The sequence below is a fragment of the Daphnia magna genome, linkage group LG4, assembly GCF_020631705.1.
Source record: "Daphnia magna isolate NIES linkage group LG4, ASM2063170v1.1, whole genome shotgun sequence".
NCBI classification, from domain to species: Eukaryota; Metazoa; Arthropoda; class Branchiopoda; order Diplostraca; family Daphniidae; genus Daphnia; species Daphnia magna.
In genome coordinates this window covers 100,455-122,675 of record NC_059185.1, presented here as the reverse complement: position 1 = coordinate 122,675, position 22,221 = coordinate 100,455, and the positions used below count along the sequence as shown (strand labels likewise).

General features: G+C 41.3%; 5 protein-coding genes and 2 long non-coding RNA genes across 15 annotated transcripts; 3 read left to right on the top strand and 4 right to left on the bottom strand.

Moving 5' to 3' along the window:
- Positions 1–30: 30 nt before the first annotated feature.
- Positions 31–2,927, bottom strand: LOC116921808 (heat shock protein 83). The gene is made up of 5 exons (XM_032928151.2): positions 2,766–2,927; positions 2,339–2,601; positions 1,985–2,276; positions 1,295–1,927; positions 31–1,228 (listed from the first exon to the last, which is right to left on the bottom strand). The coding sequence occupies exons 2-5, from the start codon at positions 2,599–2,601 to the stop codon at positions 257–259; spliced, it is 2,160 nt and encodes a 719-aa protein (XP_032784042.2). The 5' UTR covers positions 2,766–2,927; the 3' UTR covers positions 31–256.
- A 432-nt stretch (positions 2,928–3,359) lies between these two features.
- On the top strand, positions 3,360–7,342 carry LOC116921814 (protein Pixie). Of its 4 annotated transcripts, none has more exons than XM_045173189.1 (10): positions 3,360–3,376; positions 4,836–5,066; positions 5,123–5,240; positions 5,315–5,412; positions 5,478–5,685; positions 5,768–6,304; positions 6,364–6,536; positions 6,620–6,816; positions 6,883–7,117; positions 7,192–7,342. In XM_045173189.1, the coding sequence occupies exons 2-10, from the start codon at positions 4,848–4,850 to the stop codon at positions 7,237–7,239; spliced, it is 1,833 nt and encodes a 610-aa protein (XP_045029124.1). In that variant the 5' UTR covers positions 3,360–3,376; positions 4,836–4,847; the 3' UTR covers positions 7,240–7,342. The 4 variants fall into 4 exon arrangements, with proteins under 4 accessions (XP_045029124.1, XP_045029123.1, XP_032784049.2 ...); XM_045173188.1 differs by lacking the exon at positions 3,360–3,376 and adding an exon at positions 3,478–3,634; XM_032928158.2 differs by lacking the exon at positions 3,360–3,376 and adding an exon at positions 3,791–3,838.
- On the bottom strand, positions 6,972–9,307 carry LOC123471581. The gene is made up of 3 exons (XR_006646372.1): positions 8,835–9,307; positions 7,486–8,770; positions 6,972–7,405 (listed from the first exon to the last, which is right to left on the bottom strand). It is a non-coding gene; the product is annotated as an uncharacterized LOC123471581 (long non-coding RNA).
- LOC116921822 (guanine nucleotide exchange factor for Rab-3A) lies at positions 9,199–12,021 on the top strand. Its single transcript, XM_045173196.1, has 6 exons — positions 9,199–9,219; positions 9,302–9,600; positions 9,765–9,914; positions 10,455–11,128; positions 11,245–11,350; positions 11,422–12,021. The coding sequence occupies exons 2-6, from the start codon at positions 9,331–9,333 to the stop codon at positions 11,557–11,559; spliced, it is 1,338 nt and encodes a 445-aa protein (XP_045029131.1). The 5' UTR covers positions 9,199–9,219; positions 9,302–9,330; the 3' UTR covers positions 11,560–12,021.
- Positions 12,022–13,617: 1,596 nt separating this feature from the next.
- Positions 13,618–15,531, bottom strand: LOC123471579. Of its 2 annotated transcripts, XR_006646370.1 has the most exons (4): positions 15,128–15,531; positions 14,584–15,067; positions 13,833–13,960; positions 13,618–13,769 (listed from the first exon to the last, which is right to left on the bottom strand). It is a non-coding gene; the product is annotated as an uncharacterized LOC123471579 (long non-coding RNA). The 2 variants fall into 2 exon arrangements; XR_006646369.1 differs by having other exon boundaries at positions 14,584–15,389.
- LOC116921803 (LON peptidase N-terminal domain and RING finger protein 1) lies at positions 13,856–19,675 on the top strand. Of its 5 annotated transcripts, none has more exons than XM_032928142.2 (10): positions 13,856–13,981; positions 14,073–14,124; positions 14,339–14,438; positions 16,263–17,004; positions 17,195–17,313; positions 17,463–17,588; positions 17,671–17,980; positions 18,097–18,425; positions 18,489–19,022; positions 19,094–19,675. In XM_032928142.2, exons 3-10 carry the CDS (start codon positions 14,388–14,390, stop codon positions 19,178–19,180), a joined length of 2,298 nt encoding a protein of 765 aa, XP_032784033.2. In that variant the 5' UTR covers positions 13,856–13,981; positions 14,073–14,124; positions 14,339–14,387; the 3' UTR covers positions 19,181–19,675. The 5 variants fall into 5 exon arrangements, with proteins under 5 accessions (XP_032784033.2, XP_045029118.1, XP_045029120.1 ...); XM_045173183.1 differs by having other exon boundaries at positions 14,044–14,124; XM_045173185.1 differs by lacking the exon at positions 14,073–14,124.
- Positions 19,668–21,213, bottom strand: LOC116921844. Its single transcript, XM_032928214.2, has 5 exons — positions 21,006–21,213; positions 20,302–20,392; positions 20,109–20,241; positions 19,954–20,052; positions 19,668–19,895 (listed from the first exon to the last, which is right to left on the bottom strand). The coding sequence occupies exons 1-5, from the start codon at positions 21,196–21,198 to the stop codon at positions 19,707–19,709; spliced, it is 705 nt and encodes a 234-aa protein (XP_032784105.2). The 5' UTR covers positions 21,199–21,213; the 3' UTR covers positions 19,668–19,706.
- Positions 21,214–22,221: the final 1,008 nt, after the last annotated feature.

Sequence of the window (22,221 nt, the reverse complement as noted above, 5' to 3'; positions counted from 1 at the left end):
CGTTATTAATCCATTGTACCAAAACGAAAATTTCATAGCAAACCGCGATTAATTGTATTGAATTTCCAATACTTAGCACGTAGTTATACAATACCAGGAATGAGTGGACAACGTAATGAAATGAAGCCATAATATTAGACAATAAGACTAGTTTTACAGATGAACGTCCTCACTCCAGTTCGCAAAAAAAACGCTGAATTATGAACCATGGTTGAGAGAAACTTAATTGAATGGGTTAAAACTGAAATCCACATATTTAATCGACTTCCTCCATGCGAGATGCATCTTCTTCGTCATTCTCCAAGGGAGGCATCTCTTCTTCTGCTTTAGCTTCTTCACCGCCAGTAGGAACATCATCTTCGTCAAGGCCCAAGCCCAATTTGATCATGCGGTAAATGCGGGAAGCGTGCACAGCTGGCTCCTCCAACGAGAAACCAGATGACAAAAGAGAGGTCTCAAACAGCAGCATTACCAAATCCTTGACGGCCTTGTCGTTCTTATCAGCCTCAGCTTTGACGCGGAGGGATTCGACAATGGGATGGTCAGGGTTGATTTCCAGGTGTTTCTTGGCCGCCATGTAACCCATGGTAGAGGTATCTCTCAAAGCCTGGGCCTTCATGATACGCTCCATGTTAGCAGTCCAACCATACTGCGATGTGACAATGCAGCAGGGAGACTCAACGAGACGGTTGGAGATGACAACCTTCTCCACGCGCTTGTCAAGGATATCCTTCATGATTTTGCAGAGTCCCTCAAATTTAGCCTTGTCGCTCTCTCGCTTTTTGGTCTCCTCGTCATCTTCAGGGAGTTCCAGACCCTCCTTAGTAACGGAGACGAGCTGCTTTCCGTCATATTCCTTCAGCTGCTGGACGACGTACTCATCAATGGGCTCGGTCATGAAAATAACCTCCAAACCGCGCTTCTTGACACGCTCAACAAAAGACGAGTTGCTGACTTGATCCCTATTCTCACCAGTGATGTAGTAGATATGCTTCTGGTTCTCCTTCATACGTGAAACGTATTCCTTGAAAGAAACTTGGTCTTCCCCAGAAGCTGAAGTGTGGTAACGGAGAAGATCAGCAATCTTCTTGCGGTTGGTGGAATCTTCATGAACTCCCAACTTTAAGTTCTTGCTGAATTGCTCGTAGAATTTCTTGAAGTTTTCCTTGTCCTCGGCCAACTCTTCGAAAAGTTCCATGCATTTTTTAACCAAATTCTTGCGGATGACCTGAAGGAAAAAATAACAATTTATCTCACAACTTTGAATTCGTATTAAAATGTTCTAACAACCTACCTTAAGAATTTTGTTTTGCTGAAGCATTTCTCGAGAGATGTTCAAGGGGAGATCCTCGGAATCGACAACACCCTTCATGAAATTGAGGTACTCGGGAATGAGTTCTTCGCAGTTGTCCATAATAAATACACGGCGGACGTACAATTTAATGTGATTCTTCTGTTTGCGGTTTTCGAAGAGATCGAAAGGAGCGCGACGCGGGACGAAAAGAAGGGCGCGGAATTCAAGTTGACCTTCGATGGAGAAGTGCTTGACGGCAAGGTGATCTTCCCAATCATTCGTCAAAGATTTGTAGAACTCGCCATATTCCTCTTGACTAATGTCGTCGGGATTACGAGTCCAGATCGGCTTGGTCTTGTTGAGTTCTTCGTCGACCGAATACTTCTCCTTAATAGTCTTCTTTTTCTTCTTGTCTGTCTCTTTATCAGCTTCTTCATCTTCGCCAACATCCTCTACCTTTGGTTTCTCTTCCTCGGTCTCATCTTTCTTCTCCTCTTCTTCAGCCTCATCATCGCTGACTTCCTTGTCGCGTTCCTTCTCAACCAACAGCTTAATCGGATACCCAATAAACTGTGAGTGCTTCTTCACCACCTCCTTGATTTTCTTCTCTTCCAAGTAGTCCATTTGATCCTCCTGCAAAGACAAAGAAGTTAACCCAAACCCCTGACAAAATAGATCACAAAACACTACCTTCAAGTGCAAAACAATCTTGGTACCTCTGCCCATGGGTTCTCCATGGTCAGGTTTGATTGTGAAGGATCCACCAGCTGAAGACTCCCAAACATACTGCTCATCATCATTGTGCTTTGAGTGAACTGTGACTTTATCAGCAACCAGGTAAGCCGAGTAGAAACCCACACCAAACTGGCCAATCATGGAAATATCTGCTCCAGCCGAGAGTGCTTCCATAAAGGCTTTAGTTCCAGACTTAGCAATAGTACCCAAGTTATTGACCAAATCAGCCTTGGTCATGCCAATACCACTGAAAACCAAATTTTACCATTAAAAACCTGCTCCTCCTTTAATACCAACAAAAAAACTCACGTGTCACAGAGGGTCAGAGTACGATCATTTTTGTTTGGAATGATCCTAATCTCAAGATCTTTTCCACTGTCCAACTTGCTTGGGTCGGTCAAAGACTCATAGCGGATTTTATCCAGAGCATCAGAGGAGTTTGAGATCAACTCACGTAAGAAAATCTCTTTGTTGGAATAGAAGGTATTGATGATCAAACTCATAAGCTGAGCAATCTCAGCCTGGAATGCGAAGGTCTCAGCCTCAGTTTCCATTTTAACTTCTTCTGGCATCTATAATAAATAAGATTTTTATTTAACTAGCACGTCAAACGTCACGCATACATGCATTAATAAAATCAACTAATTTTGGTTTACGAAATTCGTTTAATTTGATCTATACACAGCAATAAAATATGTCAATACGATAACCATTATTAATTAAAATAATATCCTACCTTCAATTTCAATTAGAAGATTCAGGAAATAGCGTAACAAAACTATCTTTTGCCTCGTGGAGAGAATTCGCCTGGGAGTCGCTGCGATGTATTTCGCTCGATTGCCGGTTGAAGACTGTGAGAACGAAGCACGAGGGATCGGCTTATATCAAAACTGCCGGGGAAGAGCAGGAAGGGAAACAACGTCGAACGTTCGAGACTAAATTTTCCCCCGCTGCTAGAAACGCCTGGAAGAATCGAGAATAAGCGAAGGAAGTGAAGACTGCGTTGCCGTTTTGAAAATAACATTACCTTGGATCAGGTAACGTGTTTATCTATTGATTAGCTGTTTTGTGTATTATTCGTTCTACATTTTTACTAAAATTTATTATCAATGCGTTTAAAACAAAATGCGTTGCAAAGGAATAATTGCATTTCCAAAATGACACCATCATTGATTGCACCCTTGGAGAATCAAGAATGGGTTGTAAGCGTCTGTAATCAGTTGTCATCCCATGTGATTATCGCTTCCATTCAGAAGTATAACGTTGTATGTTTTACAACTGCCACCAGTTTATAAAAACGAACATTTTTAAAAAGAAAGATGTAACTTCTTTCGGCTTCGTAGCGACGTATGTAATTCGAAAATACTTCTGTAAGAACGAGATGGAAACGTCTAAAAATCTCGCGAGGCGATCTCCAACATTTTTCATTTCAAGATTATTAAGTTTATTAAAACTGTGTTGATACAAACAAAATAAATAGCTTTCTCGTAAGCAAGGGAACACGAATCTTTGCTCGGATATTGCCAGATCAACTGACGAAATAAGGGTTCCATGACTCTGGCATGAGAATCTTCCTCTAGAGAAAACAATTCGGTGATAAGAGAAGTATATAACATTCAACCTTGAAAAATATGGTTTGATTTAGCCAGATTCCTATGTAAAGATCAATAATGCGATTGATTAATCGTGTTCAACACATTGTTGCAGTAGTTGTTGTCGCCAATGAAGAACTTGCAAGTCTTAAAGACGAGAAATTTTCTTGTGGACCCGAGCACCATGTCGGAGCGCTGCAATGCGACATTCTTTGGAGTGTGTATGCTATCGTAAAGTTGGTTTATGCACTGGGCCTCAACGGACAGTGGTTATGGTTGCCAAACCCAATTTACCTCAGGGGATAGCATGCTAGATGTAGGGATCGGCTCCGATTACCTGAGACCCGCCTTACCACCGGAAGGTACTGGCGCGACACTAAAATATGGTTTTTTCAGCCTTTTTTCAGCTTAGTGCCAGTGCATTCCGGTAGTAAGCTGGTTGTCGGGTAATCGGAGCCGATCCCTAGCTAGATGCTATCGACTACTGACGATATGTATAATGTTAATCTCGGTATTTGGGAATGCCTGTTTTAGGCTTACTGCTATTCTGTAAATGGCGGTTTTTTTAGATATGCAGACTATATTCTTGAAAAGACTTTTAGCAGTTTAAGTGATTTCTCAAAAGCGCGAGTCTCCTGCCAATATTTTCTTTGTAGAATAGGCTATCTTATTAGTTATTACAAAAAATGTTAGAGTTGTATATCATGAAATTGTGTGAAGGAAACTAAATAATGATGCTAAACTGATAAATACTCTAATCATACATGGTGAATAAAAATTAACTAGTAATTTGAACAAAATGTGGTACGTAAACCTCTCATTCGAAATATTTTAAATACCATGCCGGATGCCCGCCTTATTCCTTGTTCCGTACAATCTTTTACTGCTTCCCTTTTGGGAAATGTGTTGAATAGAGTGTGCGGAACACTTTCCCGGTCCTCTGGCTTATTAGGTCCTTGGACGTGGCCTTATTTTTCTGATTTCAATTTTGGCCAAAATAAGTAAATTTTACATTGATTCTGTTAAAACTACAATCATAAATTTATGTCTACATAACTTATGTTTTTGCGTATTCCTGTGTAGCCACTGTCAGGTTTTAAACCCGTGACAGTGACACGTGAGTTCATGTGTATCCCTGCAAGCTGTTGAAGAAAGTAGAACTCCACATCACCCACTAAATATTTTACTGTTTTTTCTTTCCTTTTTATGTGTAGAAATCCAAGAAAATGGCAGCAGCCCGGAGAAAAGCTTTTGAAGAAACGGACAAGCTTACTAGGATAGCCATTATCAATGCAGATAAATGCAAGCCTAAGCGCTGTCGCCAGGAATGCAAAAAATCCTGTCCAGTTGTTCGGATGGGAAAACTTTGTATTGAAGTAGCACCAACTGACAGGATTGCTGTAATTTCTGAAACCCTCTGCATTGGTTGTGGTATTTGTGTTAAGGTAATTGATTTACCATACAAAAAAAGCAACAGTTAGTAAGCTGGATTTTAATGCAGAAATGTCCATTTGAAGCAATCACTATCATCAACTTGCCTAGTAACTTGGATTCCCAAGTGACTCACCGCTACTCCCAGAACTCTTTCAAACTCCACAGGCTCCCAACTCCCCGAGCTGGTTAGGAATCCATGCCCTTAATTCAAATTTAGCATTTTTTCTGAATATATGGTATTTGTCTGAATATTTAACAGGTGAAGTACTTGGTCTGGTTGGCACTAATGGTATAGGAAAATCTACTGCTCTGAAGATATTGGCTGGAAAGCTGAAACCAAATTTAGGTCGATTTAAGGTGAATTTCATTTGGGAGAAGCTTTGCTGATCTTTTTTGTTCATGATTTATTACCATTGAGATAGGATCCACCAGAATGGTCGGAGATTCTTACATATTTCCGTGGCTCCGAGCTCCAGAACTACTTTACCAAAGTATTGGAAGACGATTTAAAGACGGTGATCAAGCCGCAATACGTGGACCAAATTCCTAAAGCTGTTAAAGGAAGTGTCGGTGAAATGATTAAGCGCAAAGCTGAAAGCGGAAACGAATCAGAAATGATTCGTATTTTGGGTAAAGAAATAATAGAATCGATATTTTTCATTAAGTGGCTTAGTTATAACGGTGTTCCGATGATTGAAATGTGATTTCACAGATCTGGGCCACTTGACCGAAAGAAATATTGAAAATTTATCTGGTGGAGAACTGCAGCGTTTCGCCTGTGCGACTGTATGCATCCAAAATGCGCATGTTTACATGTTCGACGAACCGTCAAGTTACTTGGACGTCAAGCAGCGTCTAAACGCCGCCAAGGCTTTACGTTCCCTTCTGCACCCGACCAAATATATCGTCGTTGTCGAACACGACCTGTCAGTTCTGGACTATTTGTCAGACTTCATTTGCTGCCTGTATGGAATTCCGGGTGTCTATGGCGTGGTGACGGTTCCATTCTCTGTCCGTGAAGGCATTAACATTTTCCTAGATGGTTATGTGCCCACGGAAAATTTACGTTTCCGTGAGGAATCGCTCGTGTTCCGTGTTGCCGAATCAGCAACCGAGGAAGAAGTCAAACGTCTCCATCATTACGAATATCCAAACATGTCGAAAACCCTTGGCGATTTCAAACTCAACGTCAACAGTGGCTCCTTCACTGATGCTGAAATTATCGTTCTTCTCGGCGAAAATGGAACAGGTGATAGATGTTTTGTAATGAACCATTGTTGAATTCCTTCTAAATATTAAACCGTACAGGAAAGACGACCTTGATTCGGTTGATGGCAGGATCATTGACCCCCGATGTGGGTTCAGGAGAAATTCCGTCGCTCAACATTAGTTACAAGCCGCAAAAAATCAGCCCCAAATCGCAAAGCACTGTCCGCGTTCTGCTCCATGACAAAGTTCGTGATGCCTACACTCATCCTCAGGTATTTTTGATCAATTCAGATTCCTCGCGAGTATCTCACAAACACATCTTCTGTTTTCATACATAACATTTTATTCTTAATAGTTCGTGGCCGATGTGATGAAGCCGTTGAGAATCGACGACATTATAGATCAGGAGGTGCAAAACTTGTCTGGTGGTGAACTTCAACGTTTGGCCATTGTTTTGTGTTTGGGCAAAGCGGCCGATGTTTACCTCATCGACGAACCGTCCGCCTATCTGGATTCCGAGCAACGTTTAGTAGCAGCCAAAGTCATCAAGAGGTTTGAGCGGAATAGATTCATTTTGCTTTTGAGGGCTTTTCGATAAAACGTATTTTTTAAAATAAGGTTCGTTCTTCACGCCAAGAAAACTGCTTTCGTCGTAGAACACGATTTCATCATGGCCACTTACTTGGCTGACCGTGTCATCGTTTTTGAAGGCCAACCTTCGATCGAGTCGGTAGCCAACGCTCCTCAAGCCCTTTTGCCTGGCATGAACCGCTTTCTTGAGCTCTTGGCCATTACTTTCCGCCGAGATCCCAACAACTACCGGCCACGAATTAATAAAGAGAACTCCGTCAAGGTTTGTTTTCAGTATCTTTTAATAACCAACCTTAAATTCAAAATGTTTTTTTCTCCTTTTTGAAAATTTTATAGGACGTGGAGCAGAAGAGATCGGGCAATTACTTTTTCCTGGAAGACTAGGAAAAAGTTTTCTTTGTGCGACTCAAGTTCCGTTTACGGATATCTGCAGAGTTCTGTAAATTGTTGGGTTAAGAAATACAAATCCTGTTTTTTCTTCCCGGCATTCCATCGATTGTGTCAACAGTATTTTGTCATTTTTTATGTTTCGTCTGCTATCTTTGGCCATCTGTTGGTAATCCATAATAACACTTGAAGTAATAAAGGGAGGCCATATGACGCAAGGAAAAAAAAGGGTAGTAAAGTTACTCGTTAGAGACTGCGCAGTTGCCGAGGTGACGCTGTAGCTTAGAGGTTGATTCATTTTCAGTTCCGTCTCGGCTCTGCGTGTTTTTACCCCCATTGGGTTTCTGTCATACTAATCACGCAGCTCTACTCAGCGAATCTCCCGTCTGGTATTGGGCGTCTTCAGAAGTAGTTGTATACCAGTCTTTTGTATGTTGAGTGCTAGTGTAAAGTAGGGTCGTTGTGTTGTTTCTAAAAAAGTTGTTCAACTGACAGCTGTGAGACATAGATTCACATGTGGGTTTGTGTTATCCATCATCAATACGATCATCAGTCCGTGTCCAGCAGCAGAGGCTATTTTAGGGCAAAAGCGATCATCTCCAAAGAATTGTCGCTGTGCTTATTGAAAAGTGAATAGTTTCGCCTGGATACTACTGCATTCTGGTAGTGTTTATTTAGCTGCTATCGAAGAACAACTTTTTACAAGCAAGTGATAAAAGGCTGATTTCTTTTGGTAAGTTTAATCTTTAAAGAGATCACTACAACCTAATGTTTTAGTCTTTCTTGCTATTGGCCTCAATACATGTAACCTTTAAACTGGTGGGGCTTATATCGAGATGTCCAATCAAAAGGGAATTTTGGTGTAGTTGATCTCTGTTGCTGGCCAAAACAAGTTATCATATTACTTTGCACTCAGGATGATCTTTTTTGCACCACGAAAGCCTCGAGGGGGAGTCTTGGCTTTTTCAGTGGTCGTTGACTTTTCGGTGGAACTAGAAGAAGATGGGCGTAAACAGCTCGTGGGTTTCTTTTTATCTTTAAAAGGCCTTGAAACCTTTGCAAAAAGAAAACCGTACAAGTAAACATTAAGGAGATGGTGTCGTGCCAAATGTTTTTGGCAACAACTTGCAAGTTCTTTTTTCGTTCGTCTACGACAGGGATATGTCATGGTCAAAATCCCAAGGACGTCAATGTTTAAATTATCGATCCTTGCAGTCCTTGAGATTCACGCGCCCTATGAAATCAAGGCCAGTCGTTCACTAAATTTGTCCTTTGAGGCCATCCCCACTTCGTTGTCTTCTCAGTTTCGTCATTTTCCTATATTGTAGTCACGAAGAGCCAGATCAACCTGTTTTATTTGTGGTTTGAAAAGAATGTCGATTTATCTCGTGGAATTCGGGAAAAGGGTCAATGCAATAAATGAGACGCCCTCCTTTCCCCGTTTTGACTGGCCTGGTCTCTCCGTTTCAATGTGGCAAATCCGTTCTCCCCTTTCTTTTTTCCCCTTATTTTCGCGGATGAAATACCACTGGGCCAAAGAGAGAGAAAGATGGAGCCTACTTATTGTAAATAAATTGCAAGTTGTTGCGTACCATGGAGAGTAGCTTTCTCCACCAGGAGGTTGTAAAGACTTTTAAACTTTCTATTTTGTTCTCCTCCAATTGGTTAACATCAACATTCTGTTGGAAAATTGTTTTCTATGTGAAGGGAAATCGTAGCAGCAGGAAACTCGTGTTTTAAATGGTAGCACTCTATTCAGACCTGGTTTCAAGCCGAATGGAGAGGGAAGAATAGAAGGTTTGTCCTCCGGTCTTAATAATAAGTGGGCCGCTTGCGGCTTTTCCGGCTGCTTTCACAATTGTTTCGTGTCTTTGTTTTCATTTCCTTCGTTTTTTCACTAAAGTATTTATTTTTTTTAATTGTTTACATGTAGAACACCATCTAGTGGGAAGATATTTAAAAAAGAACTGCCATCTAGTAACGTCTTTCAACAACTCTAGTTTTAAGATTCTCTTGTTTTTAACTCATGCAATTCTTAATGATGATTTTTATTTAATAGCAAATACCACATCAGGTATTTTACTAACGATGGGATTGACGGACATAATGGCCCAACCGGATCCCTTGCCATCCCGCGATTCCGCAGCTGTCGTGAGTGTCCATCACGTCCCAAGTCACAGCCGTGAAAGTTCCACGAGCTCCACTGCTAGCGCCGCTAGCACTTGCAGTAACCATGGCCTCAGCCAGACGGCCGAAGAGGAGCTCACATCTTCAGCTTCTTCTTCCCCTATGCCGATCTATTCGCCACTTTCCATATGTTCGTCGCCCACGGCCAACAGTAAAATACCTAACCATTCGGTAATTATCCAATCCATTATTCTTCTGACCAAAGAGAAATTGTCGTAAAAATTCCAAAGTCTGAAGGAATTCCAATTAGCCCTGTCCTCAAAATGAACCTTGTTCTTCAAACTGAATTGGTAAAGTTCGTGTCAAATAGAAATGAATTTATCTCTGTTTTGTAGGTCGAATTGGTGAGAGATATCGACCTGGAACAACGACTTGAAAAAACACGTTTAGAACTGGAACAAAGTCGAGCGGAATGCGGACGTTTGGCTCAGATCCGAGATGACGTCGAAAATGAAGTCCGCGAACTCACCGCCAGTCTTTTTCAGGTGATGACCAATGGCGCAAGCGCATTCACCGCCTACCGCCATGATGTTTCTCTCCTCCTCCTCTCTATACTCTTTCGGTTAAAAAAAAAAAAAAAAAAAAAAGGAATAAAAATAAAACGGAAAACTCTCAGTTTTATCTTTGGGAGAGACTGGTATGGTTGGTGGTGGCCGTGTGTGTGAGCCACACACACACCACACACATAGAGCGATAAGAAATATTTTTGGCCTTCATCCGGTCTCTCTCTCTTTCTCCTCATTTTTAACTTAAATGTTCTACGTTACACAACTGATTAGAACAACAGCCTTATCCAATACATTCCAGCTGTTGTGAGTCTTTGTTTTCTGATCTGTGTCGGTGAATAGTGTAAAACTTCAAATTTTTTGAGTGAATCATGGCTCGTGGTTTCGCCAAAAGTATTCAAGATCTTGAATTTGAAATTGATCAGTTTACCAACAGAATTGAATTGGTTCGAACTCAGTTTTTATCTATTGATGTTTAGCAAATGTCGATGCTCATTCAGTTGTCTGTTGTCGTTATAGGAGGCGCACGTGATGGTGAATGCAGCCAACGTGAAAGCAGCAGCATCCGAAAAAGCTTTAAAAGAAGCTCGGATGCAAGTGGAAGTGCTGAGTGCTGAAGTAGAAGCCTTGAAAACGCTTGTTTTGACATCTACTCCCAGCCAGCCGAATGCCCATCTTCATCCGCAATTGTCCGGTTCTCTGTCTTCGGGGAATATCCATGTCAACAATACACCGCCATCTATTGGCAATGGTTTTAGCCATAAAAGCAGTGGAGGAGGATTGAAAATGTTTACTCGACATCGAAGAGGAACTTCAGATTGTGACATGAAATATCACCACATCCAGGGAGGTGCAGATTTGAACAGTCCGTTATCATCCAGTCCTGAGAATCCAGCACGTCCCGCAACTGCTACAGCAGCCGATGCTTGTTGCGTCAATGGTAGTGGGAGCCATCTAGCGGGAACTCCTGACGGTGATGGGTGCGGTGAAGTGGACCCTGTTCTCTACGACGAACTGGAAAATTGGCGCAAAAATCCAAGTCTGGAACAGGAAAGTAGCCCATTAATGCAGAGACTCTTTGAAGAAGATGCCGATCGGTGCTTGGATTTCCCTCAACGTGATTTGGCTGCCCGTGTCAGGCGTGCCGTTCGAGACAACGTCATCTTCATCGAAGAGTTTGCAACACAATCCACGTACGTCGGTTACAATCAATTGAAACTAACGCCATTCCAACGTGTTTTGATTTCTTTAACCGACAAATTATCGGAATTCAATTAAACTTAAGTTGTATTCGGATCTCATTTTGTAGGATATGCGCTTTGCTGGAAACTCAACGTCCGTGTCGTTACCGCATCAAATTGGGTGACGGACTCGAGGATCAGTGGTACACTATATCTTCGTTGTGTCGTAACCGAGTGAGTCACAATTTCCTATCACTTTCAACTTCTTTGTGTCTTCCCATTAAACCAAATTATATTTTTAATAGATTACTGCCGTTTGTGACATTCTCACTTACCTGCGATACATCCAGCTAGGCCTAGTCAAATCGTCCCTCGATGACATTTACTGGGAAATGATTCGACTTCGCAAGCGGATGACTTTGGCTCGTCTAGGTCTTTCATAAACAAAATTTTTCTTCCTTCTAACAGAACGGGGATGGGATATACCCACTGCATTTACTTTAAACTCACTGGCTCCCGTTCTCTTCCACGAAATGTACGGGGGCAAAAAAAAAGAAAGTTCCCATTTTCTCCAATACTCGTTGTCGTTAGTGCTGGTGCGATTTATATTTCTGAAATAACTGTCTTCGTATTTGTTGTCCACGGAAACTCCATCGTGGAAAAACTCAATCGATATGATGGATGATGTTTATATCGAATCTATGTCGTGATGTATAGGAAAAATTTATTCCAATTATTTCAAATTTTACACTAGAAAAAGAAAATTAACAAAAACGATCTGGGCAATCCGTTACGGAGCCGTATGTACAGCAAATTAATGTTTAACGTTTTATTAAGCTTTTTTCTGTGTTTTTTGCTATGTTTGCCATCCTCGTTTATGAATAGATTTAAAGTTTATCACCGTCGTTTTGTTTGTTCTTTTATGGAGGAAGAGGGAACAAAAAAGAATCATATGTAAATGAACGCTTTTAATTTCCGTAAGTCTGGCAATGTATTGTTTTCGTTGCCTTTCCTCCAAATAGTCCCTTGGGAATTTAAAACCACATTTGAATAATTTAGTCCACCTGAAAGTTTCCTCTTGACTATCATTTCCATTTCAGTGCATAGAGTGTCTGACCTTTACTGAAGAAAAACCTGGGGTTGAGTTCTTTCATCATAAAGCTTATTTCTTTGAGCCAACCTAAACCCTCTGTTTATTCAGATTTACAGGTAAATCCAAGTTCCCTAAAATTATATTAGTTCATCAACTGTTTTTATCAATGGTATAATATTTTGCCTTGTTTTAATGACGGTGTATTGCCCTTGTGTGCTAGAATTGTTTTCATTTTCACTTTTGTAGAAATATAATGGGGATGCCAGAGGCAGCAGAAAAACAAATCGATCCTGTGCTACCCCAAGCCTCAGCTACTAGTGACAACCGAAGACACTGTTGATGACAGTCCTGAACGTGGCCCAGCAGCTGCATCTATTCGTTCAGCTGTCGAACTTAAGAAAAAGATTTTGCTAACTGAAGACAAACAGTCAACACTTCGACTTGCTGATCACATTCGATTTCATACTTCTAGCCAACAGATGTCTAACCATTCGTGAATACATTCGTCGGATGGGGAATGGACAACAGGACATCTATTACATGGTTGGAAGAAGCCCTCAACAGCTTTCACGATCTCCATTTGTCAGTCGTTTCCTAAATGCGGGGCTGGAGGTTATTTATATGACAGATCCGATTTTAGACGACCTCGTGGTCAAGAAACTTAACAGACATTATGATCGTTTTCGTTTGATCTCAGTCAAATCAGAAGCTATTGAAGTTCCCCTGTTTGCTAATGAAAAATTGAATCGACTAAAACGTCACCGTGAAGCTTTAGACGAATTTCTGCCACTCTGCAAACGTCTCAAATCAGTTTACCCTCATCAAATCCAGAAAATCGTCATCTCAAATACAGTAACTGTTTGCATTTTTCACTTTAAACATATGTGTTCTTACCAGTTTTAGTATATATATTTTTTTTTGTGTAGTTGGTTGAAAGTTCGTGTGCTATGATTCCGTGTGAAGAAGTGGTTGGTGATGAAGAGGAACCGTTTTTCGATGTTAATGCAGAATGGGGTCGTATTCGATTGGAGATAAATCCCGATAGCGGTTCACTTCGTTTGCTTTGCCTCCAAGCTCGTCTTTTGGAAAAGAAACAGGAGCAGTTTGACGAATTTGGTCAAATTTCTTTTCGGTCCACCTACAACAGAAGATTCCGTCCTAATTGAACAACCCTTTTCTCCGTTCAGCAATGATTCTGTTTCCGAACTGAGCACATTCAGTGATTAATGAGCACTGGCTTAACTGACTGTATTGAATATTTGTGTTTGGTTTTTTAGTTTCATCGGTTTTATGTGTTTCTTGTTGTGTTGGCTGAGATGTCATTGTTCAGTTTGAATTCCAGTTTTTTTCTTCCCCAAGTTTGGAATATTACCACAGACTACAAAGTAATCTATGAATACAGTTTTTCTTAATTTACAATTGTTTTATTTGGCGCCAAAACAACGCCATCTTTTAGTTATACGTTGAGGTATTCTGAGATTACTTTGTAAGAAAACAACAAAAAACGTGATAACCGAAACAGAATCACAACAAGGCGTGGAGATTACATCATGAAGGTCACTAGAAACATCAGAAGGTTAAGGAATAAATCAAATATTAGGGTTGCACCGAAAGTCAAGTTACCCAACATTTCGCAATCTTGTTAGACTCTTCACCCTTATTGTCCATGGAATGCAGATATTACTTTTTGTACCAGACGACTAGACGAGGCTTCTTGCACCGCACTTGAAGACATGTTGTGAACCTGCTTTCTAACGCAGAATATTTGAAACGTAAAAATGACATAAATAAAACATGTTTTCTGATATATTAATATACATATGGTTATCACCAGATAACCAAATATAATTTGTATTCTTTCAGGACGGCCAATTGTTTTTGTGCATAGTGTTAATTGCATGTTGGAGTAAGATTTGTAAGTATTGAAACTAACTGTGGTGTGAAAAATTCTGCAATTGATTGATGGTTCAAAAGATGAGAAAATCAGACTTAAAGGGCAATAATAGAAAGGCTATTCTGCAATCTTATTGAATGTCAACAGTTTATACTTTAAGCTAACTTAACTATGCTTGGTACTTTTCGTGTGCAGTAGATGGAAGGCTTATGTTTTTGTTTTCTTTTTCTTGTAGGTGATTACAACCCTTGGGATATTTTGGGAATTCAGCTCCACCCAACAAAATGGAGGATGCTAGGGGTGTCTCGAGACGTGTTGTGAGGAGAAAAAGAAAGGTATAATAACACTAAAAGTCATAAACTATACATAAAAACAGGGTTATTGTACTTAAACAATCCTGTCTAGTGAGTGAAGTTCATATGTTATTGGTAAGGGGCGATTATTCTACGCACGACGTGTTATGTAATCGGTACATCATACCTTTGTGTCTCCCACAAGTTTGAAATAATCTCGAGTTTCTGCTATCGTTTTTCGTAGATAAAAATGAAATCCGCGTCTGTGTAAGACTCAAACCAAATATTCCCATTTTTACGATGACGTAACGAATCAGGTTGACATTAAAACTAAGTGTAAACTTACACAGGCGCCACGTTTCTTGGGGTTTGGTGGTTGACTGCCAAAATACTTTCAAGGTTACTCGATAGCATTTAGTTCGCAACTACATATGGAAGCATCGCCCGAGTCCGGTAAAGCCGGGACTTTTCTCTCCGTCTTCTGTTCGTCATCAACACGCATTTCAAGTTTCACTTTCCTCGTCCAAAAGAGACAAGAGGCGAGGCAGTGATATTTGTCTCTAAAAACGTCGTGAATGACTGGGGATTCAATGAATTTAGGTCGTCCTGGACTACGTTGCAGAAACTTTGTGTCTCGATATGGTTTTCTTTTCAGGGCATACGAGCAGTTCCTGGGAACACGACAGGTTACATAATAATAGGCGATCAATAATGACTTACGTAAAACCTACAACTCTCACTGGGAAATCCAGGGATCTTTTTGTCCCCTCTTTCAGTAGACATACGATGTTCTCTTGTTGTTTCTAGATGGATTTAATCTATTCGGTTTAGTCACGTAAGCCATGTTATTTGCATTTTTCGTTTTTATTTTATCCAAATTTGTCGAAAAGGAACGTGTTATGCAAATCTATGATTGGTGGTCAAGGAAGGGAAAAGAACGCAAGGACACGTGCAAGTCCGTCACGGGTAAAGGAGCCCTGGACATAGTGCTGCCTGGTTTAATTTAGTTCCTTCCTTTTCTTTTTTCCGTGCATAAACGCGCCGTCCGTGATAGCGAAATGATAACGGGAAAACTTGTACTAGTCGCCCCGTGTCTTATATAAACACAGAAATCTCGTGCGGGGGGCAACTCGTGTTGGTGTTGCTGAAACCCATAATCCTTTCATTGCGTAAACCCTTTAATACGTTATTGAACGCGAGTAATTAAGAGTTGTCAATGAAAATAACCTTTCGCATTCAATTTGATTTTCTTCTTGTGTTAGCAGATCATTGAAATTCGGCGAAGATATTTTTCGCAATTTCAAATTTGTTGTATAAAAAAAAAAAAAATGTAAATTTCGTCCTTTTTTATATAACATGGGAGAATAGTGTGAGCATGACGAACGTGACGACCAATGAGAGCAAGTGTAGCTTCGGGTAGATCATCCAATAGTGGAGACCGTAACTTGTGGCGGGCTTTGCTGCAGGGATAGAGGCGGAGTTCCAATGGCCTTTATTTTATATAACACAACTTTTGTGTGTGCGTGTGTGTGTTGCTTTCTGGCCCGGACTTTCAGCGCATGTTGAATTCGTCGGTGTGGGAGCAGAGACGAAAGTCTCATTTCTGTTATCCTCATACCCGTTGTATGTGTGTGTGTGTGTGTGTGTTGTTACGTAACGAGGTGATGGTCGTCATCTTCGTACTAACGAAGTAAAATTAAAGCTCAAATCGCACAAGATTTCAGTTGCATTTGGGCGAACATGTTGACAAGTCAGAGGGATTCAACTGTCACCGATGTTGACAGCAAATCCAACAGTCAAAGTGACGTCGTCGTTGATCATAAACTGAACAAGAAACGTGGACGTTGTTTTTCGCGTCTTTTCCAGGTCAGCAGCAGCAGCAGCAGCGGTAGGAGCCGTCACGCCAAAAAGATGAGTGCCTCCTCCTCATCGTCATTGCCGGATTTGAACGCATCGCCTTCGGCTACGTCTGCCCCTCATTCCAGATCGACGTCCACAAGTGAACCGTCTTCCAAACGAGTGCTCAGAGATGTAGTTAGCGTCGATGCAGCCGAAATGCAACAAACGGATGTCATCTTTGTGACGTCATCACCAGCCGAGTCGTGGAAAGAAGAACTGGACAAACTGGCCACGTCCATCCGTCTGAGCGGAGGTGGAGGTGGTGGTGGTGGCAACCGTGAAGACCAATGGAAAGATGCGAGAAATTTAGCATCGTCCATCATCAGGAGTTGGGTGATCCGTCCGGGCCATGGGAGCCAATCGACCGTCATTGCTGGACCGCAGAGTTTCAATGAATGGAACAAACGCGATTTCCTCTCCTGTCCTAAATGCGGCGGAGTTTTGCATCAAGTGGCGACCCTGGCGTGCGGACACAGTTTCTGTCGCAAATGCACCAATTCTCTGGATCACTGTTACAAGTGCAGCCGGGCAGATAATCCATCCTTGAATGCGGATCAGTTGAGAACCAACGTCACCGTTTCGACCTTGGTCGAAAAGTGGTGGGCAGACGAACTGAAAGCCGTCGAGTTACGTAACGCCGGCAATCAGGCATTTTGCAACCAACTGTATGACCAGGCCCTGGACAAATATCATCTCGCTGCTCAGTCAGGTATGTCAAAAAGAAAGTTAACGTCAGTTCGTTTAGAAAGAACATCACAAAAAATAAAGCCGGTTCTCGTAAAATCATTTTATTAATTTTTTTTCCGTTCGCACAAAGCCGAATGTTACATAACTGGTCTCCATTTTCCCTCACGCGATGGTTATATAACAGTGTCAATTTTACTTGCATCCCCTTTTAGCTCCTGGAGATTTTACGTTGCTGAGCAACCGGTCGCATTGTTACTCGAAAATGGGCAAATTCGAAGAAGCCCTTAAGGACGCTGATCAGGTCATTCGATTGCGACCAAATTGGCCCAAGGTAAAAAGCAAATGCTTAACCAAAAATAGAAAAAAAACAAAACATAAGTCTTATTATGAGAGTTCCATTGTTGTATTTATTTATTTTTTTTTTCTTTAGTTTTATTGTTTTTAATTATTATTTTTTTTTTCATTTTGGGCAAATTTCAGGGTTATTACCGTCGAGCTGAGGCACTTAAAGGTCTCGGTAGGCACGAAGACGCCCTTCTGTCCTTGTTGCATTGCGCCGCTATGGAACGCTCGTTGATGTGCGACGTCCGCGATGATATTGCAAAGGTATCTTTAGAGTTATTTTTGAAATGAAAAAGTCCCCTCATTTAAACTTGTTTGATTTCCCATTTCCCCTGCGTACCTCAAGGCACTCTACGGTATTACGTCATCGGTGGCCAAACAAAAGTGTCATCGCATTGGCGACCGTACCATAGCTGGAGCTGCCGGTCTGGCCAGTGATACTGAAGACTCGAGCTCATCCAGTTCTTCGGAGGCTGCGGCCGCCTTAGCAGCTACCAGTCGAATTTTACCGTCCGAAACGGAAGAAGAAGAGGACGACGATGTTTTACGGCAGTCACCGCAACGGATGATGGCCCTATCGCTCCATCACCAGGAAATTCATCCCAAATTGCATCAGATGGTCGATCGCATCCTATCCGAACTCGAAAGACTTCAAAGTAAAATTAGATTTTTTTTTTATTGAATTGCTATTCGTGGAGAAATATGGAAACTCAAGTGTAATTTATTATTATTCTTATTTTCTTTTAAATTTTTTCCCCCTGGATAAAATCAGAATGGACACCAAATATTTCCTTGAGAGGAGCAGATCCAGCCAAAGTGGACATCTCCGATTTCGAGTGCACGTTGTGCTGTCGACTGATGTGGCAGCCGGTCACGACACCGTGCGGTCATTCGTTTTGTCGCACTTGTCTCGATCGATGCATGGACCACAAAGCGGCCTGCCCACTCTGCCAGACATCATTGGAAAACTATCTGGCAGAAAGGAAACAGTGCCTGACGGAGTTTCTCGACTACGCCATGGCTACTTACCTGCCGCAAGAATACGCCGATAGATCGTGCATTCACGATGAAGAAATGAAAGAGCTGGCCTCGTCTCATAATGTATGCAAAACGACCTGTTATATAAGTTATATACAAGTGAAATCTACTTCATTTATTCAACAGATTCCAATCTTCATCTGCACGATGGCGTATCCCACGGTGAAATGTCCGTTGCACGTTTTCGAGCCTCGCTATCGGCTCATGATTCGCCGATGTATGGAATCCGGTTCACGCCAATTTGGCATGTGCTCCTACGTCCAGGATCAACCGCAAGGATTTGCCGAATTCGGCACCATGTTGGAAGTCAACGATGTCGAGTTCTTCCCCGATGGAAGATCCGTCGTCGATACGGTCGGTGGCCGACGGTTCCGGGTCCTTCGTCGCGGTGTCCTCGATGGCTATTGCACAGCAACCGTCGAGTATCTGGTGGATCAGCCAGTAGATCCATCTCGTGTCGAAATCGTCAAAACTCTACACGATCGTGTCCGTCAAGAAGCTCAACATTGGATCAATTCAGCTCCGGCCAATCTTCGCCAACGGATATTGGGTCATTTCGGCACGATGCCGGATGCTGAACCCGATTGGATGACCCTCCCAAATGGACCGGCTTGGCTGTGGTGGCTTATGGCCATTTTACCACTCAATCCGAAAGCTCAGGTAATAACAAGCCTTTGTTTTCTCCACTGATCAGTGAAAAATCGTTCCAACTGATCATGTTGAATTGGCAGGTGGCGACACTATCGATGACTCACATTGAAAAAAGGTTAGAGGCCATCCAGCGGGGAGTAGCGTATGTGCGTCAAAGAACCCTGTGACTACTACCCTATCGTGTGCTGTCACACATCTATCATCAACCAGCAATCGTCTTTCTGTGTGTTACCATCATAGTGGTTGCCTATTATTTTACTACTTTTTCGTCATTCGGCTGATGGGTCCAATTTGACTCGGGAATCAATCAACTATCAATCCCTGCAAGGGTTTTACTAAAAAACTAAAAAAACTAAAAAAATCTAAAAAAAGGAAAGAAAAGAAAGAAAAAAAGTAGACAAGAAAAAGTGGTTTCTACATTTGTGTTTGTTATCCTTGCATTCCCCCCCCCCCTTAAATTATCCAGAAACATAATAGTCAATTTATAAACATGTGCGAGAGTATTTCTTCTTTGGCTAGTCTTTCCTCCCACTCGCTTATTATATAATAATATTCATTGAAAACTCAACACACATTATCTTATAATATTGTCGGGAATGTTTGGCTTTGTCTGTATCCATTTTCAACATACGGAAAATATTCGACTAGGATATATAGAACTATCAACGTGCTTGTATTACGTTCATATCGAAATCAATATGGCATCAGCCACTTGAGGCGTAAATGTTTCTTGACTGTGTCCGTATCAAGATAATCGCGTCTATCTTCTGGTTTGGACTGAGTGGCGGCTACTAATGCATCACTCTTTAATTTGGGGTTAAACACTAGTTCTCCGTTGTCCTGCAATCGGGCTCCTGCTGCATCACCATCTTCAGGTAGGCCCTGAAAATGCACAAAGTGATTACATGGTGGGGAAAAAATCTAAATATGACATCAATACCTGGGGAAAAGTAATTGGGGTGACTCTTATCAAATGCTTAACCTTCCAGAGTTGGGCACACATGGAGGGTGTGTTGGCAACAATAACAGCTTGTGAGCTCTATTAAGATGAACAAATTGTTGAATCCTACAACCAATACTATTTCAAGTCCTTACCTTAACTTCCATCGGTAAACCAAGTTTGGTGAGAACATCCTTTTCCCAGTAAGGTCTGTGCTTCAAAGTTCGGATCCGCTCAACCATCAGCACCTTTGATGGCTCATAAGGGGGATCTTGCTGCCCAGGAAATCTACAAATAGCGAAAAAATTACGTAATAACTTCATCTGGACATGACTTGAAAGCAACAACCTTGGATAGTATGTGAAACCGTGAAACTTTAGGCCGCCGTCTTCGGTAAAGCCCATTTGGTTGTTGGGCAATTTCTGGTTTTTTTCGACAACTGTTTCCGGTGATTCAGTTTTATGTAAACTTTTAGGTACTGCACTGCCTCTTGTGGATAAGAAACGGCAGTTTGCAACAAATACATGTTTGAGAGTAAACATTATATCACGAGTTTATAAACGCCGAATTCACAGAGATGGAATACAATGTTTTCCCACCGATATTTCGTCTGCTTTCCGTGTCAGGCATTCAGTAAAAACCTTGCCAGGCCGTTCTCTAATGAACATATAAATATGATAAGAAAAATTACGCAGATAATAAAAAAAACTGTCTTATAAATGGTAGTAATTAACGACAAGTAGCTTGAGGAGTACGCTTTTGGTCGCGACCCAGCTCTTGAAGTCTGGCAAACAACCTAACAGTAGCAGACATCGCGCCGTAATCAACAACTAAAAATGTTTCGCGGGTTTTCCCGTTCGTTAAAGTTCTCGAAGACACAACATTTATCACTGGTAATGCAGGAGCAATGATTAAATTTACTTTCACTGATGATGCCAATTCGTACCCTTTATTCAGGTTCGATGCGCAATTCAGAATCCTAGTCTTCGCTTTTGCCATAATGAAGTAGATTTAGCAAAAAAGGCAGCCAATAAAAAAGTGCTAGCACCAACAATATTCAGCAAAATCATTGATGGCTCCATTCCTGCTAAAATCATTTACAGGGATGATGTGTGCTTGGCATTCCACGACATCACCCCACAAGCACCAGTTCACTTCCTTGTTATCCCCATAAAACCAATCACGATGCTGGAAACGGCTGAAGCCGAAGATCAGGAGGTGTTTAGATACTAATTGTCCTCTCATCACAGTTGTGATTTAACCTCATTTATTATGAACAGCTTTTGGGGCATCTATTGCTGATTGCTAAAAAAGTGGCAGCCAATCTGAAATTGGAGAAAGGCTACAGATTAGGTAAATAGAATCAAGTTGCCTTACAATGGCTAGCAACATAATTAATTGTGAATGTTTTTGTACCAGTGATCAACAATGGAGAAGAAGGTTCTCAATCAGTTTACCATCTGCATGTGCATATTTTGGGTGGCAGACAGATGGGTTGGCCTCCTGGTTAAGATGAACCATGATCTATAAACCAGTTTATAGCCCATGGATGAACTAACACACTCAATATCCTCCCATGGTGAAATTGCAGGTTGGACCCCTTTACCTTATATTGTAGATAGGATCTAGGTGCTGTGCATAATGTGGACCTTGTCATGTTGGTAGCTGGTGGGAAAATTAAAGAATGTCTGGCATACAAAGACAGTATTTTATGTTGCCTTAGTGGAAAATTCTTGATATTCTGAATTTGGATACAATCCCCAAATATCAAATGGCAAGTTAATTTTTTCTTTTGCATACTTCAAAAGAAGAAGAAAATAATTACAACTAAGCTTATTACGTGTTTGATCCCGAGATGGCGTAGTGAACGCTCCCTGACAAAACGAAAATGATTTTCTACATTTCTACACATGTTCGTTGCGCTTTTAATCAATTTAACCGAAAATCCTCCCTTTCAAAGTGTTTCCACATGAGAACGTTCCTTTTATTTTTTTGTTAAAGGATTATTGTTGGTTGAGAGTTTAACCTAAGCTTGACAAAAAGCCAGAGGCCATTGACGTAGATGGCCGAAAACTTGTTTGATAATAACGAAAGAAACTGATTTCCGTTATGCGATGTCGGGAACGCGATCCATCCAACGATTTCGCCAGTCAACAATAATAACGTATTCGATTTCCATGTTTTGTTTTTTTGACGTGTTCTAAAAGCGAAACAAACAAACATGGCATTTCATAATAAGTTTGATGGAATCAACGGCTTGCATATCTG